Here is a 17908-nt window from a genome sequence, read left to right as displayed (position 1 = left end):
ACAGTTGAAGGTGTGTACTTATTATCATGACCATAGGACTGTCAGCCTTTTCCTAGGAATGTGGAGAGTTTTTATTCTCAGAAGAGTAACCCCAGAAGAATCCAATGAGACAAATAACAGAAGAGGAACCCCAAAAGATGATGGAGAAGGGGGAGCCTGAAAGTTAGGAAGAAAACAAAGAGTGAAATCACAAAACCCTAGGCAGTTAAGGTTTTCAAGGGGGGAATAACCTATAGTGGAAATGCTGCCTAGAGGCAGATTGAGATACAAGTTGAAGAACATTCTGGAACTTTCAAAAAGGAGATCCAGCTACACTTGTTTATGTTTTTGTTTAACTTGTGGACAAAGACTTATAGACAGGTGCAAAAAATAAATTCTCTTTTGCAACCCAGAACTCATTGTTCAGTATGAGTTTTGATACATATAAGAAGGGATATTATGATGAAAAAAAAAGGAAGTCTACTGGTGACCTTGGCCAGAGCCAGTTCAATAGCAAATAAGCACAAAGGCAAACTGTAATGAGTTGAGGAGAATCAGAGAAGTAAAGAAAGATAATGGGTTAAATACTACTTTACTTTTGACAGAATTTAAAACTGTTAGTGGGAGGTAAGACATAAAAAGTAAAATTAGAATTTTATATTAAAAAGCTGGTGTTAGTTGTCATTGGGGGCATAAGCCTCTTAGGTTTTGAAGAATTAGAGGACCTTAACTATCAACAACAACAGCATCCAATATTCAAAGACCTTCTGCAATAACCACCAAACAGGCCATTCAGCCTCACAGCTTGAAACCAACACAGCTTATTCCACATTACAGCAGCTCTGTTGGTTATAAAGTTTTTTCATGAACTAGGCCAAAGTTGTCTACAAGACCTCCACCTACTGCCCTGTGTATCCATCCCACTGGTTAAAGACCCTCCCTGAGTTCTACATGGCACAGATTAAGTCATAAATCTGCCTAAACCCTTCGACCTTCCCTCATTCGATTCATTCTTCCCCCTTCCTCACTGGCTTGTCTAGCTTCTCTGTAATTGTTTCCCCAGTTTTCCAGCCTTCTCTCTCACAGGGCTCATCTAGAATGAGACAGACATTGTCACCATGCAAAGCCCAGTCTCTCACTATGATTTCCAGTGGACCAAAGACAGACAAGGGTAGCAAGTACATGAATTTTAATGAGGGGGGTTGACAGCAGGTCTCTGTGCCCAGAGAGCTTGAGAATGGTAATCACCAGCACTCAAGGTAGTCTTGGCCACTGCTTCTCATAAGACCAGTCGGTATTTTCCTCTTCGCCGGAAATGCTTATCCTCATGTAGGACTGGAGGCAGCAGTGCTGATAATTTCTGCAATAGAGGTAGGGCTGTTCATTCTTTTTGCAAGAGGCCCTACAAATTCCACTGTTACCCATGCATCGAAGGATGTGGTGTTTGCCTGGCAAAAGAAAAAAAATACAAATAGTTAATTCACCTAAGAGTGACATAAATCTGATAAGTCGGGAAGCATGATAAAAACCTAAAGGGGGAGCGGGGAGAAAACCTAAAGGACAATAGTGTCTTCTACTTCCAGAAAAAAAAGAGTCAGTGTCTTTTTCTCTATTTGTCCTGCCAAGTTCAGTTTATAACCCTGGGTGTGTGTGTGTGTGTGTGTGTGTGTGTGTGTGTGTGTGTGTGTGTACACTCTGAAAGGTAAAGTAAAGAAGAACAAGGCAGCGACCTCAGTACCTAAGGAAGGTCACAGCCATGAATTCCCTGGGTTTTCTTTTTGCCTCATCGATCCCAGACTTGTGCTGAAGAGACTGACAACCTGGAAACACAAACGAGTGCAGACATAGAGTCCAAAGAAAAGTCTCCTCTCTCTAGCCAAAGAACCAGGAAAGGTCAACCTAGCAAGAAAGAACATTTTAGACAATAACCACTCCGCTCCAGGAAAAACCAAAGACAAAACTACACTCCCACTCATACATCCACCAAAGAAGGCTACGTGGAGAGCCTCGACTTCTGCCCTCTCCACGCTGTAAGGAGGTGTAACCTCCCAGAGTGGAACCTAAGTGGGGAGCGGGGACTATTATCACTGCTGGATGGTCACAAGGCCCATCACCACCATGCAGTTTCGATAGGAATCATGTGGGGAGCCTCGACTTCCCCTATCTGGTGAGAAGAAGGCATCCCTCCCTCCACTTCCCTGATGGGGTGGTGACAGAGGGGGCCTAGTGCAGAGTCAAGACTTTCACCACCACACAGTAGTAACAGGGCCACCACTCCCTGAGATGTGACTTGGAGGCCACACGGGGAACAGAACATCCCTCCCCATCCCAACCAAGGCAGTACCAGAGGAAATACACCTGGACTTCCACCCACCTGGCAGTATCCAGGCAGCACCCCACTGTCCTCACCAGAGCCATATCAGAGGAGACAAGCCAACAAAGATCACTGAAATATGATCCAGCATCTTATAACGTAATAACACCAAAAACGTCCAGGTTCCAGCAAAAATTACTCATCATACTGAGAACCAAGAAAATCTCAACTTTAATGAAAAAAAAAGACAATCAACAGAACTGAGAGCCACCCCAGTTGTGTGTATCTATAGTTCATTCCTTTTACTTCTGAGTAATATTCCACGGTATAAATGTAGTACAGTCTATTTAACCACGTGTCTGCTGAGGGCCATTTTGGTTGTTTCCAGGTCTCTTAGGAGTTTGGGATTTTTTTCTTTAAGACCATGTGTTTCTTTATTTAACAACTTCTCCCCAGAAGGAAATGGTTGTGAAAATCGCTATAGTTTATAAATTAAAGAGGATCAACCTGATAATAGGTGAAATTTTCGATAAAATGACAGGAACATTTAAAAATACAATGGACTAAATAAAGATTTTTGTATACTGTTGCTTCTAGCAATAATAAAATAGGTAATTTGGAACAAATGTCTATCTGGCAGATGAAAGGTGGACACTTCTTTTTTTTTAGACAGAGTCTTGCTCTGTTGCTTAGGCTGGAGTGCAGTGGCACAATCTTGGCTCACTGCAACCTCCGCCTCCCGGGTTCAAGCGATTCTCATGCCTCAGCCTCCCATGTAGCTAGGATTACAGGTGCACGCCACCACGCCCAGATAATTTTTGTATTTTTAGTAGAGATGAGGTTTCACCATACTGGCCAGGCTGGTCTCGAACTCCTGACCTCAAGTGATCCACCCGCCTCGGCCTCCCAAAGTCCACTGCACCCAGCCTGGACACATTTTTTTAATTTGTCAGAAGTCATCAAAAGACAAAATAATGGAGGATGAGTGGGCCTAAACTAAGAAAAAGTTTGGAAAATCACTATTTTTAATTTTAGCTGTTCTAATAAGTATGTAGTAGTGTCTCATTCTGGTCTTAATATGCATTTCCCTAATGGCTAATGATGTTGAGCATCTTTTCAAATGCTTATTTGCTATCTGTATATCCTCTTCAGTGAAATGTCTTTTCATATCTGTTGTCCATTTCTAATTGGGTTGTTTATTACTGTTGAGTCTTTTTTTTTTTTTTTTGGAGAAGTCTTGCTTTGTCGCCAGGCTGGAGGGCAGTGGCACGATCTCGGCTCATTGCAACCTCCACCTCCTGGGTTCAAGCAATTCTCCTGTCTCAGTCTCCTGAGTAGCTGGGATTACAGGTGCACACCACCGCACCCAGCTAATTTTTTTTTTTTTTTTTTTTTTTTTTTTTTTTTTTTTTGGTGAGATGGAATCTCTCTCTCTCACCCAGGCTGGAGTGCAATGGCACTATCTTGGCTCACTGCAAGCTCCGCCTCCCGGGTTCACGCCATTCTCCTGCCTCAGCCTCCCAAGTAGCTGGGACCACAGGTGCCCGCCACCACGCCCAGCTAATTTTTTGTATTTTTAGTAGAGACGGGGTTTCACTGTGTTAGCCAGGATGGCCTCGATCTCCTGACCTTGTGATCCACCCGCCTCGGCCTCCCAAAGTGCTGGGATTACAGGCGTGAGCCACCGTGCCCGACAAATACTGTTGAGTCTTAAGAGTTGTTTCTATATTCCAGATACAAGTTCTTTGTCAGATATATGGTTTGAAAATAATCTTGCCCTGTTGTAATTTGTCTTTTCAACCATCCTCTTCACAGGGTGTTTCACAGAGTGAAAGTTTAAAATTTTGAGTAAGTCCAGTTTATTGATTCTCTTTCTTTTCTAGGTTGTTCTTTCGTATCTAAGACCTCTTCACCAAACACTCGGTCTGAATGTTTTTTCCCATACTTGCTTCTAGATATTTTATAGTTTTACATTTTATATTTAAATATATAATCTTTTAAAAATAATTTTCTTTAGAGATGGGGTCTTGCTCTGTTGCCCAGGCTGGAGTGCAGTGGCACAATCATAGCTCACTGTAACCTCAAACTCCTGGACTCAAGCGATCTTCCCACCTTAGCCTCTCAAGTAGCTGGGAACCAGAGGCACATGTCACCACACCCAGCTAATTTATTTTATTTTTGTAGAGATGGGATCTTGCTATGTTGCCCAGGCTGGTCTGGAATTCCTGGGCTCAAGTGATCCTCCTGCTTCAGCATCCTGAGTCACTGGGATTACAGGTGTGAGCCACCATGCCTGGCTGTTATGATCCATTTTAAGTAAATATTTGTAAAAGTTGTGAGGTTTGGGTTTAGATTTTTTTTTTTTTTTTTTTGCCTGTAGATGTTCAATTGCTCCAGCATCATGTGTTGAAAAGGATCTTTCTTCCAATGAATTGCTTTTGCACCTCCGTCAAAAGTCAGTTGGCTGTACTTCTATGAGGCTATTTCTGAGTTCCCTATTCTGTTCCATTGATTGATGTACCCGTCTCTCCACCAAGACCACACAATCTCAGTTACTATTACTATATAATAAGTCTTAAAATCCGGTAAAATAATTCTTCCAACTTTATCCTTTTTCAAATTTGTTTTAGCTATTCTTATTCTTTTGCAGATTTCTCTTTAGGCAAGGTATAGACAGAATAATCTGGTCCATATCTACAAAAAATCTTGCTGGGATTTTGACATAAATGCATATGTCAATTTGAGGAGAATTAACATCTGTTATTTGAGTCTTAAAGATACGAAGATGGTGTGTCTTTTCATCTATTTAGCTCATTTCTTTTATCAATATTCTATAGTTTTCAGCATATAATTTCTGTACATAGTTTGCTAGATGTACACTTAAGTGTTTTATTTTCTTGGAGTGACTTTGAATGGTATTATATTTTTAATTTCAGAGTGCACATGTTCATTGCTATTATATAGAAATACAATTGATTTGTGTATCTTTACCCTGTATCTTGTGACCTTACTGAACCTATTTATTAGTTTTAGGTATTTTGCCTTTGCTTTTTGTTTTGTTTTGTTTTGTTTGTAGATTTCTTAGGATTTTCTACATAAACCATTATGACATCCTCAAATAGACACCATTTTATTCCTTCCTGTCTAATCTGCCATGCCTTTCATTTCCTTTTCTTGCATTAATGCAATGGCTAGAAATACTCAGAACTAAAAGGAACGAATTATTGATACACATAGTGTGGATGGATCTCAAGAGCATAATGCTGCTTAGCTGGGCACGGTGCTCACGCCTGTAATCCCCGCACTTTGTGAGGCTGAGGCGGGAAGATCACTTGAGCTCAGGAGTTCGAGACCAGCCTGGGTGACATGGCGAAGACCCATCTCTACAAAAAATAAAAAATTAGCCGCACGTGGTAGCACACATTTGTAGTCCCAGCTACTGGGGATGCTGAGGTGGGAGGATCGCTTGAGCCCAGAAGGCAGAGGTTACAGTGAGCTAAGATCACACCACTGCACTCCAGCCTGGGTGACAGAGCCAGACCCTCTCTCAAAAAAAAAAGAGCATAATGTTGAGCCAAAAAAAAAAAAAAATAGCCAATCACGAACCCTCACATGTGATTCTATTTACACAACAATGTCAAGTGACAAAAAACTATAGAGATGGGAAAACAGATTAGTGGTTGCCAAGGGTTAAGCATAGTGACAGTGGGTGGGGACAGGGAGGAGGGCTGGTATGACTTTAAAGGAGCAACAGGTGGCAGATCTTCGTGGTGGTGGAGCAGTTCTGCAGCTTGATCATGATGGTGGTTACATCTACACATAATGAAATGGCATAGAAGTATACACATATATTGTACCAATATCAGTTTCCTGGTTTTCATATTGTAGTATGGTTATATAAAATCTAAGCATTGGAGGAATCTGGGTGAAGGGTACACAGGGCCTCTCTCTTGTAACTTCCTGTGAATCTACAATTATTTCAAAATAAAAAGTTAAAATATGAATAAATAAAATAACCTAAGGGGCTATAGAGAGATTAAAAAAAACAAAATCTAAAAACAAGAACCCCTAGGTGACCGATCCCAGCTCCCATTTTACTTGCTGTGTATCCTGGGGCAAGTTTCTGCGCCTCTCTGTTCTACCCTTTTTCTCATATGTACAGTGTAGACTGGAAAAATACCTAACCCCTAGAATTTTGAGGATTAGTGGCTGAATACATAGAAAGCAATAAAGGACTGACACCTAGTAAGAACTAAATGAATGTTAACTATTATTGTTGTTTTAAATTATCATTTGAGCAAGACCCAGAAACTCCTCTGCATCCTTGCTAACCCTGCCAGCCAGAACCACATATACCTAACACAGTGGTCCTCTGCTCCCTCCAGCCCAGAAAGTTCTCCACCCAGATTCCTGGAATCTGGAGTCAGCCGTTTGTGCCCGCACCGGATCCATTCATGCTTTCACTTGTGAATTCATTATTCATATTCAAGAAACACTCACTAAATCGCTTTCGTGCCCAGCACCGGGCTTAACATCAGGCACGAGGATGTAAATAAAACATCATCTCGGCCCCTAAGGATTTCCACCTAATATGTGTGTGTTTGGGGGATTGGTGGAAAGGGGACAATAACTCAAATAATTACACAATAACATAATACGTGTCATAACTTCTTAAGAGTGACAGTTTGTGAAGTCAATCAGAACTCAGTTTGGAGACAGAGTGATAACCTAGAAAAGGGACATCCAATTCTCCTTAGCCTTTAAAGAGCCAGTAAACAGAGAAAGAAATGTTGAGTGCTGAGGGAAATTACGGTTCAAGCTAGAATTGTATACTTAGCTAAAATTTTCTTAACCGATGATATGGTTTGGCTGTGGCCCCACTCAAATCTTGTCTTAAATTGTAGCTCCCATAATCCCCACATATATTGGGAGGGACCTGGTGGGAGGTAATTGAATCATGGGGGTAGGTTTTTCCTGTGCCGTTCTTGTGGTAGTGAATACGTCTCATGAGATCTAGCCAGGCACTGTGGCTCATGCCTGTAATCCTAGCACTTTGGGAGGCCGAGGCGGACGGGACTCTTCAGGCCAGGAGTTCAAACAAGCCTGGCCAACATGGTGAAACCTTGTCTCTACTAAAAAATACAAAAATTAGCCAGGCATAGTGGTGCACATCTATAATCCCAGCTACTTGGGAGGCTGAGGCAGGAGAATCGCTTGAGCCTGGCTACAGTGAGCCAAGACCGTGCCACTGCACTCCAGCCTGGGTAACAGAACAAGACTCAGTCTAAAAAAAAAAAAAAAAAAAAAAAAAGGCCGGGTGTGGTGGCTCACGCCTGTAATCCTAGCACTTTGGGAGGCCGAGGCGGGAAGATCACGAGGTCAGGAGATCGAGACCATCCTGGCTAACACGGTGAAACCCCATCTCTACTAAAAATACAAAAAATTAGCTGGGTGTGGTGGCAGGGCCTATAGTTTCAGCCACTCGGGGGGCTGAGGCAGGAGAATGGCGTGAACCCGGGAGGCGGAGCTTGCAGTGAGCCGAGATCCCGCCACTGCACTGCAGCCTGGGCGACAGAGCAAGACTCCGTCTCAAAAATAAATAAAGTCCAACAAGATCTGATGGTTTTATAAAGGGCAGTTCCCCCGCACACACTCTTTTGCCTGCCGTCATGTAAAATGTGCCTTCGCTTCTCCTTTGTCTTCCGCCATGATTGTGAGACCTCCCAGCCATGGGAAACTGTGAATCATTAAACCTCTTTTTCTTTATAAATTACCCAGTCTTGGGTATTTCTTCATAGCGCTATGAAAATGGACTAATACCATAGACAAGGATACATTCAGATATTTTCAAAAGTAAACCCACTGAGAGACTTGATTACCAACAGGAGCTTCTTAAGAGTAAATTACAAGGTTTTAAAAATATATATGAATGAATAAGATCTGGTATTTGATAGCACAACAGGATAACTGCAGTTCACAATAATTTATCGTACATTTTAAAATAACTAAAAGAGTATAATTGGATTTTATGTAATACAAAGAAGAGATAAGTGCTTGAGGTAATGGATATCCCATTTACCCTGATGTGATCAGTATACACTGAATTCCTGTATCAAACTATTTCATGTGCCCCGTAAATATATACACCTACTATGTACCACAAAAATTAAAAATAAAACAATTTTTAAGATAAAAAAATTCACCAAAAACAGAAAAGTAAACTGTAAGAAGAAAGAAAAGAGTTCTTATGTGAAGATCTGAGAATCGAAGTGAAGGAATAATAGATATGGTATGGGAAATCAAATCATAGTGGATAAGAGGTGAGTCACAACCACAGTTAAAACATTAAGTTTAAGCAGATATCTGCAATTTGAAAATTGGAATTTGGAAAAAGTGTCCTGTAGTCTACAAGTGTGCTAATTAGGATCAGCTGAGATCCCTCCACTCTGACATTACCCTCCCTAAATACGTAAAATGTAGACTTTTAACACAAATTTTTAAAAATTTTTTCTAATGTTCAGAGAGTTTTTCCACTGTTTACATTTCACTTCATGTGAGTGATAAGAACAATAATGATCATTATCATTCTTTTCTTTTTGTTTTCAACCTAACCTGAGTCAATTCTCTCTGCCTTCTATTTTTGTAAAATATAGACACCAGAAGACACCATCTCAACTGAATTTAGACAATGTTGTTGTAAATTTCAAAAATAAAAGCAAATAAAACTGAAAAAAAAAAAGCTACTGCTCTCACCTTAATCAGAATGAATGTGAATCCACAATACAATTAACAAACATTTCTGCCTTAGACCCCAGGAATACAAATTAACAAACTGCTAGACAAGACTATTATTCTGCTAGATGGAGAGTGAAGAAAGTCTAAAAGAGGCAAGGAATGATATCACCTCAAGCCTCACTGTTTTCTCAGATAAAAAATCCTTTTTCTACTCCAGATCTCTACTCAGGTCTCATTTTAGGATTCCCTGAGAATTGTTCCTTTCTCGTAGAATGCCCAGAATCAAGTGATAATCCAATGTCTGCCATTACTCAGTGACAGTTTAGTACCTACTTTGTATCAAGGAAACAATACAAATAACAAAAGACAAAAAAAAAAAAACTCAGTTTGATTCCCTGCTTCATCTTAATACTGAGTGACTTGGGCTAATTATGTCACCTCTCTGGACCTCAGTTTCCTAATAAGTAAGATAGGGTTAATAAGAGGATTGTTGTAAGAATGAAATGACACATAGCAAAGGTCAATGAGAACTATTATTATAGCTATTGTAATTATTAAAAAAAATAATGACACAGGGCTGGGTGTGATGGCTCATGACTGTAATCCCAGCACTTTGGGAGGCTGAGGCAGGTGGATCACTTGAGCCCAGGAGTTTGAGAGCAGACTGGAAAACATAGTAAGACCCTGTCTCTAAAAAAACAAATAGAAAAATTAGCCAGGCATGGTAGCACACACGTGTAGTCCCAGCTACTCAGGAGGCTGAGGTGGGAGGATTGCTTGAGCCTGTGAGGGTTAGGCTACAGTGAGCCATGATCACACCACTGCACTCCATCCTAGGCAACCAAGCAAGACCCTGTCTCAAAAAAAAAAAAAGAGAGACAGATAGTAAGACAGAGTTTATGTGAAGACTTTCATGGGTGGGAGCATCAACTGAGCTGTGAAGGATGAGAAGGCGTTCATCACAGAGGTGAGCTGAGTGTTGGGGACCAGCCGGAGGGAGCCATGAACAAACGCAATGTGGGGGGCAGGAGAGGATGGCGAGAGGGTTCCGGTGGCTGAAGAGAAGGTCTGTGAGGGACAGTCATGGGAGGTGAAACCGGGTCACCATGTGAAGGCTTTGAATGTCTGGACCCTGGGTGGTGATGAGCAAAGGAAGAAATCTAAGCAGGAGAATGACATAGAGAAGTTTCCTACCAAGAATCCCTCTAATAATAGAGATTAATGCAGAGAAAACCTGGGGGCAGGGAGACCAGTGAGGAACCATTTTTGATGGTCTCACCCTGGGCCTCGGGGCACAGGTAGCTCTCATGGGCAGCCTAAGTGTCCCAGCTCCCAGAGACGCAGCAAAACTGTGAAAAGATTATGCAGCTCCTGCCTCTGAAGTGGGCTGAAAAATAGGTTGTGAATCTAAGTATGCATCAACAGATGAACGGATAAAGAAAGTTTGCATAAACACAATGGAATACTATTCGGCCACAAAAAAATCATGAAGTTCTGTCATTTGTGGCAACATAGATGAGCATGATGTTAAGTGAAACAAACCAGATACAGAAAGATAAATATTACTTGTTCTCACTCATATGTGGAAGCTTAAAAATGTGGATCTCATTGAAGTAGAGAGTAAAATTGTGTTTATCAGAGACTGGGAAGGGTAAGCGGGAAGGGAGAATAGGAAGAGGCTGGTTAAACGGATACAAAATCACAGCTAGATAGGAGGAATAAGTTCTAGTGTTCCATAGCTCTGTAGGGTGACTGTAATTAACAATCATTTATTGCATATTTTCTTTTTTTTTTTTGTTTGAGACAGAGTCTTTTTCTATTGCTCAGGCTGGAGTGCAGTGGTGCAAACTCAGCTCACTGCAACCTCCGCCTCCCAGGTTCAAGTGATTCTCCTGTCTCAGCCTCCCAAGTAGCTGGGATTACAGCCATCATGCCTGGTTCAATTTTTATATTTAGTAGAGACAGGGTTTCACCATGTTGATCAGGCTGGTCTCAAACTCCTGACCTTGTGGTGATCCACCCGCCTCGGCCTCCCAAAGTGCTGGGATTACAGGGGTGAGCCACTGCACCCAGCCTATTGTGTATTTTCAGTTAGCTAGAAAGAGGACTTTGCATGTTCCCAATACAAAGAAATGATAAATGTTTGAGGTGATGGATATGCTAATTACCCTGATTTGATGGTTACACTTTCTATACGTGTATTGAACTATCACGCTGTACACCATAAATATGTGCAATTATTATTTGTGAATTAAAAATAATTTTTTAAAAGAAATGGATTGTCAGCCAGAGAAGGATCCAATACCAGGCACAACCCTAACATTTGCAGGTCCTGAGGCAAGAAGGCAAATGAAGGCTACTGTGTCGTGTCCTTTGTCTGCATACTTAAATGTTTTAATCAAGCTAATAAAAAGAATACATAAAATAGATCTATCCTCATTTACGAGATAGCCCTTAATAATGACCTGAAAGGTCAGGTTTGAATTTATAATTCTCCGATTCCTCAGAACTCCATGCAGGAACATGGCATTCCGAGGGAAGCCTGCCCAGCCCACAGCTCACCTCTCTTCTCATCCATCCCTAGCTCTGCCCACAGACCCTGCAAACAAGAGCATCCCTTGATGCTTCTCCTGCTTAGGGGTCGGCACCCAGTGGGCCCCACCCTCCAGGAAGGGACCTTGAGGAAAGGCCCCTGCAGCTCCTTGAAGCAGGCACAAGGTTTCTCTGGGCAGGCAATCCCAAGACCCAGTTACTCAAAGCATGGCCCAGAAAGGGAGGAGGGCGGGCAGAGGCTCCTCGTGGGCATATTCCCCTTGCCCCCAGCAACTCCTCACCCCATGAGGAGGGACTTAGCCAGAGGAGAGGCCCCTCTTTCCAGAGTCTAAGAGCAGAAATATTGAGCTGAGAGCAAATGGTCTTCCTGGATGATAATTAACTCCTTCTGTCTGTCTCTATGCCATGCGCCATGCTTTACCAAGCACTCTTGGTCCCTGGCCTCACTGCAGAGGACACAGTTCAGGGTGAACAACTAACTGTGTTGGTTAAATGGGGCCCAGGGAATAGGACTTGAGATAATAAAGCCTGGGAAGACACCCAGATCCTCTAGATTCCCAATCAGGATTCTTAAATATTCCCCACGAGTGAGTCTTCTCCCCGGCTGAAGTACCAATTCAAATGAGACAGGCTTCTGTCTCCCTCAGAGTCTAACACAGTTGGAAGGCACACAGCTCATATTTCATAAATCCTTGAATAAAGCAATGAACAATAGCTGATGACATTTGTTGAGTGCTTACCTTTGCATTATTATGTCATTTCATCCTTACTGCAATCCTGAAATAAATTCTACTATTGCTCTAATTTACAGAGGAGGAAGATGAAGTTCTGGGAGGTTTATATGCAGAGTCTGCCAGTAGTAAGTGGCAGAGCTGAGGTGAATATGAATGAATGAATCGATGAAAGAATGGAAAAAATGAATAATGAACAAATTCATATATAAATAAGCAAATCATGTGCTTTATCTTTTTTTAGTACTTAGACACCTTCTAACCCCTGGTGCTGGGCCTCTTGAGCACCAGAAAGCATCAGCTGGTTTCTCTAGAACCCCAAGGATTTGGATTATATCCAGCCCTACCCACCCTCAGCCCATTCACTCTCAAGATAGACCAACTCTCCCAGCCTAAGGATTCTCCAACTCTCTAGGCATCTGCTATGCCTTTAAATCTCTCAGCTCCCACCATGTTCTCCCCAGTCCACTCCTGACTCAATAGCCTTTCCAGCAGCTGGTAGATGGAGAAATCATCTTCAAGACTGTAATGATCACACCATCACTATGACCCAGCCCTAGTGACTTCTCTCGACTACCTCTTCACCTCCCCCTGCCATCCCCCCACCCTCAATCCATTTGAAGTATCATTCCTTATGATTGACAGACACCAGAAACAAATTTGTGAGTTTTAATGAAATGTGGACCCTAAGCAACCTGAAACAAAGTCATTTCTATCTATTAGTTATATTTCTCTTCATTTTTGGAGCTGTTGTGGACATCTGAGGAGTGGTCCAGCCAAGGATTCCATGAATTGTTACTGGTTGGATTGTTAAATAACGACTAGGAACACAGCACCGTTTACGATTTCGGCAGCGTATGATGCTGTCTTCACCATCTTTGCACAACAACCGGCAGTGTCCATCCATCCAACACTCTACTTTGGGGCATACAAACAACAATTAAGCAGATGTTAGTATCCCTCAAGTGGAGAGAAAAGAGAAGGCAGAGGAGGAACAGCAGGACAGGGAAGAAGAGAAGAAAGCCAGCTGAGTGAGTAATGCTAGACCCAGTCCCAGGAAAAGAGAGAAGAGACCTTGAGAGGGAAGAGAACTGAGACAATGGTTCCAAACAAGAACTCCGAAGTTTTCGGGAGAGCCTTTTTTGGACTTCTCACCTTTCTGTCTTCCTATCCCCCAACTTCCTACGCCTTACTTTGGAATCAGCTGAAGCTAATTAATGTCCCACCTAGCAGAGCTAGGAATGAAGGGAAAAGGACGTGATAGCCTGTAATATTAGGGAACAAAGAGGATTCACTCACATTACACAGACACTGTTTCTTATCAATAGCCTGACCCTATTTAACATAAGCCAAACAAGCCTCAGCTCCAGCCGCATCCCAATCTCCAATCTTCCTTGACCCTATATTAACCCAATTCAAACTCAAACTTATTCAGGCCTACCTTAATTAGAACTCCCAGCCTTACTCAACTCAATGCCCCCAAGCCCCAACTCCAAGCCAAACCCTAATCTAATCTAATCTAATCTAACCCTAATCTAATCAAGTCACTAACCTCAATTCCCAGCAGTATCCCATCAACAAGCTGAACCCAAACACCCTGCAGCATCCAGCACCGACTCCTAGCCTCAGCCCAAGCCCCAGCCTAATCCCCAACACCACCTCCACTCAATCCCAAATCCCATCCTGTCTCCAACTCTGCCCTAAACCATCAGGGAAGCCCAGCTCCTCACCTCCAGCTCATCCTAATATTCCTTCTATCACTCCGATCCCAAGGTTTTTCCTCCATATCACAACTCACCCCAACCTCCACTCTAGTTTCCCGAAGTCCTCAACAAGTCCCCAACCTGCACCCATGCTTTGCCCCTCAAACCTCTCCCAAGCTCCCACCAGGATACCACCCTGGCCCTCAAGCGCCAGATGCTCCAAACATCTATCATCCCACCACTCTAGCAAAAAAGAATCAGAGAGAGATATTGACTTGAGATGATCTTGGGAAACCTCCCAAAGCTGCAGGAGAGAAGGAAAGGCTTCAGATGATGCCCACAGTGAGAGGGAAGGGAAAGACGGGAAGCCCATGACCAGGAGCCCAGACCCCCGAGAGAGGCTCATGTTACCTGATATCACTGGTTCTTCTATGGCCAGAAGGATGGCAAGAAACAGGTAAAGAAGTTTCATGGCTGGCAGACCTGAGAGGAGGAGGCGGCTGAGCTGCAGGGGAAGGAAATAGGGTTCCCTGTAGCAGGGCAGAGATGAGCTTTGCTTTTATCAGCAGGGCTGTGGGCAGCGAATTAGAACAGGAGGGGATTTATATGAGGTCATCCAGGCCAAAGGACAGTGTGTAGCAGATGTCTCAGCAAAGCACAAGATGAGAGTGTGGGAAACTGGCCAGTACCAGTGCCAGTAAAGGGACAGGCCAATTAAAGCCATTTGGCTTGTGAGACCCACAAAGGAATTAATTAATACATAATAAATACATATCAAGAAATATTTAACTTAAAAATTACTTTGCATTTCTCTGATAAATAGTAAGAACATTTATTCAACACATGTATTTGTCTTTTTATTTCTTCCTTTTGAATTATTTAGTCAGATATCTGGACAATTCTATTGGGGTGTTGTTGGGTACTTGCTGATTTGCAAGAGATCTTCAGTGCTGTTATTATATTAACTGTCTTGTCATACTTGGTGACAATATTGTTCTCCATGATTACGTTCTGTTTTAAAATATATTTTTTGCCTATAAATGTTTAAAACATATTTAAATCTTAAAAACTAAATTAAACAGGCCGGGCGCGGCGGCTCACACCTGTAATCCCAGCACTTTGGGAGGCGAAGACGGGGAGATCACAAGGTCAGGAGTTCGAGACCAGCCTGGCCAACATGGTGAAACCCCGTCTCTACTAAAAATACGAAAATTAGCCAGGCGCCTGTAATCCCAGCTACTAGGGAGGCTGAGGCAGGAGAATTGCTTGAACCTGGGAGGCAGAGGTTGCAGTGAGCTGAGATCACGCTATTGCACTCTAGCCTAGGTGACAGAGCAAAACTCCACCTAGAGAATAAAAATTAAAAAATTTTTAAAAATAAATTAAATGAGAATTACTTATTCTCAGCTTTCTAACAGAAGGATACACGTGTCTCAGCTTTCTAACAGAAGGATACACATGTGTAATGTCTTTCAGAACTTTGAACTTTCCAATCTTGTTTCCATTTCAGGGCCTTAGCAGTTGTCATCTGTTCTCCCAGTAAAGCTCTTTCTCCAAATCTTCCCATGAAAATCTCCTGCTCATCATTCCATATCATCCCAAATGTCACCTCCTTGTAGAGGCTCTCCCTGGCCACCTTAGATAACGGTAACTCCAACCCGCAGTCACTCTGGACTGTAATAACTTGGTTTATGATCTTCATATATGTATCTATTCTTTTAAATTTTATTTTACATGTTTGATCTTTGTCTCTCCACTTAGAATGTCAGAAACCTGGCTTATAACCCCAGTACCCATAACATCACCTGGGGTATTAAGATACTTATTCAGCTGTTTTAACTGATATTCCCCCCAGTCAAGAATGATTCCAAAAGACAGACATGGATTTCTTTTTTATGTAAAAGTCTGGATATGCAGTTAAGTGTGACAGCTTCACCATTCAGCAGGGAGCTAGGTTCCTTTTGGCTTGATGCTCTGCCATCCTCAAGAGGCTGCATCATGTGATGACCATGAGCTGCTCCAGTTCCCACCATCAAGTTCCCATCCAGCCATCAGGAAAGGAGGAGCAATGGAAGTGAAATGCAACACCCTTCCCTTTAAGGACACCACTCAGAAGTTGCACCCCTTGGCTTGGCACAGTGGCTCACATCTGTAATCCCAGCACATTGGGAGGCCAAGTTCAGTGGATCATTTGAGGTAGGAGTTCGAGACTAGCCTGGCCAAACTGATGAAACCTCGTCTCTACTAAAAATACAAAACAAAACAACAACAAAAAAAAAATTAGCCAGGCATGGTGGTGAGCACCATAATCCCAGCTACTCAGGCGCCTGAGACAGGAGAATGGCTTGAACCCAGGAGGTGGAAGTTGCAGTGAGCTGAGATCGCACCACTGTACTCCAGCCTAGGCAACAGGGTGAGACACCGTCCCTCCACAAAATAATAATAATAAGTTGCACCCTTTGCTTCCAATCCTGTCCACCTCCCAGAGCTCATTCAGACCATCATGCGCAGCTGCAAGGGAGGCTGGAAATATTTTCTTTATTCTAGGCAACCATTTCTAGCTAAAATATAGGGGTTGTCTTATTAAGAAGGGAAAGAGATACATGGGGGGGTGGAGTTCTAGCAATCTCTAACATACCTGACATTAAATATTAAATAACATTTAATAAATATCTGTAGACAATAAATAAATATAACTTACTTTAATAAATAATTATAGATAAGAAATAATTTATACATTGAGTAAGGCTATGAGAAGTGATCTAGTGGGGAGGCAACCCAAGTCCCTGTAACTCCAGGGCTTTGGGAGGCCAAGGGGGGAACCAGATTGAGCCCAGGAGTTCCAGACCAGCCTGGGCAACATATGTGACCTCATCACTACAAAAAATTTTTTTAATTAGCCAAGTGTGGTGGTACACACCTGTAGTCCCTGCTACTCAGGGGGCCAAGATGGGAGGATCGATTGAGTCTTGGAGTTCAAGGCTGCAAAGCATTCAATTGTTGTTTTTCTGCCTTCCCTGCAACTAGAATATGGACACGTGGGTAGGTTCAGCCAATCAGATGACTCCATCCTATTTTTTTGAATCAGGTGCTCAAGATTCCAGGAAGAAGGAACAGTAGATAATTTATCTTAACAAAGGAGCCCATTATGATATCCAGTTTCCAGGGGCAATAGGGAAGCAGGGCAAATAGGGGTAGAGTTTAGGGTCCTGAGCAACGGCTTTTGGTGGCAGCTGTGTCCTCACTAGACCAGGTCCATGGGGTGATTTTTCATTCTGGCTCCTCCTGCCCTTCCTCCCTGGTTCCTATCCATTTTCTAAGCCTCGCTCTAGGAATTCTCTGAACTTCCAAACAGCCAAAAGATTCCCTTTGCTAAACACCCTTATGGATGCAGTGACCATGGGCAAGTTGTTTAACCAATTTTGGAGATAATATTACTGGCTCATTGTTTGTTGTGACCTTTAAGTGATAAGTGCCTATCCAGGGTTCAAAACAGTGCCTGGCAGGTAGTAAGTGTTCGATACATTTTAGTTACAATCTCTTTGTTTCCAGGTAAGGGAGGAGGGAATTTAGAGGCTTGAGCGCGTTTGACCTCTACAGCCTCAGTGAAAACGAAGCCAAGTTTCTCTGTTGTGTCAGGGATTAGGGCTTGGAGAAAATGGGCAAGATCTCGAGAAGCCCCTGTTGGGCATGGAGGAGATACACTGGGCAGAAAGCTGCGAGGGGGCACCTGCGATCAGGGCTGGACGGCCCAGTAGGAGGACTGGGCACCTGCCCAGGCTCAGGGCACCGGCAAGGCATGGGCCAAAACAAAGTCAGAAAATCTAAAGAACCCCCTTTAATTTCAGCAGACAGGAATGTTTTGTATCATTTCACAGAAGTAAAATTTTATT

The 17908-nt window shown here is 42.7% G+C and overlaps 1 protein-coding gene and 1 non-coding gene across 4 annotated transcripts; one reads left to right on the top strand and one right to left on the bottom strand.

Annotated features, from left to right (window-relative positions):
* The first annotated feature begins 310 nt into the window (after positions 1-310).
* Positions 311-438, top strand: LOC115838133. Its single transcript, XR_004033176.1, has one exon. It is a non-coding gene; the product is annotated as a small nucleolar RNA SNORA40 (small nucleolar RNA).
* A 713-nt stretch (positions 439-1151) lies between these two features.
* On the bottom strand, positions 1152-14607 carry DEFB119 (defensin beta 119). Of its 3 annotated transcripts, none has more exons than XM_012511743.2 (2): positions 14427-14607; positions 1152-1427 (listed from the first exon to the last, which is right to left on the bottom strand). In XM_012511743.2, the coding sequence occupies exons 1-2, from the start codon at positions 14485-14487 to the stop codon at positions 1234-1236; spliced, it is 255 nt and encodes an 84-aa protein (XP_012367197.1). In that variant the 5' UTR covers positions 14488-14607; the 3' UTR covers positions 1152-1233. The 3 variants fall into 3 exon arrangements, with proteins under 3 accessions (XP_012367197.1, XP_012367195.1, XP_012367196.1); XM_012511741.2 differs by lacking the exon at positions 1152-1427 and adding an exon at positions 12968-13230 and having other exon boundaries at positions 14427-14594; XM_012511742.2 differs by lacking the exon at positions 1152-1427 and adding an exon at positions 12968-13227 and having other exon boundaries at positions 14427-14594.
* Positions 14608-17908: the final 3301 nt, after the last annotated feature.

Source organism: Nomascus leucogenys, chromosome 13 (genome assembly GCF_006542625.1).
Source record: "Nomascus leucogenys isolate Asia chromosome 13, Asia_NLE_v1, whole genome shotgun sequence".
In the NCBI taxonomy this organism is placed as follows: domain Eukaryota; kingdom Metazoa; phylum Chordata; class Mammalia; order Primates; family Hylobatidae; genus Nomascus; species Nomascus leucogenys.
Note: the sequence above shows the minus strand (reverse complement) of the source record. Positions and strands in the feature narration are given on the sequence as shown.

Coding starts and splice junctions, on each gene's coding strand:
- DEFB119 (XM_012511741.2), bottom strand. CDS start 14,487: ATGAAACTTCTTTACCTGTTTCTTGCCATCCTTCTGGCCATAGAAGAA. Junction 13,231..14,426: donor AGAAGAACCAGTGATATCAG/GTAACATGAGCC, acceptor TATGCCCCAAAG/TAGAGTGTTGGATGGATGGA.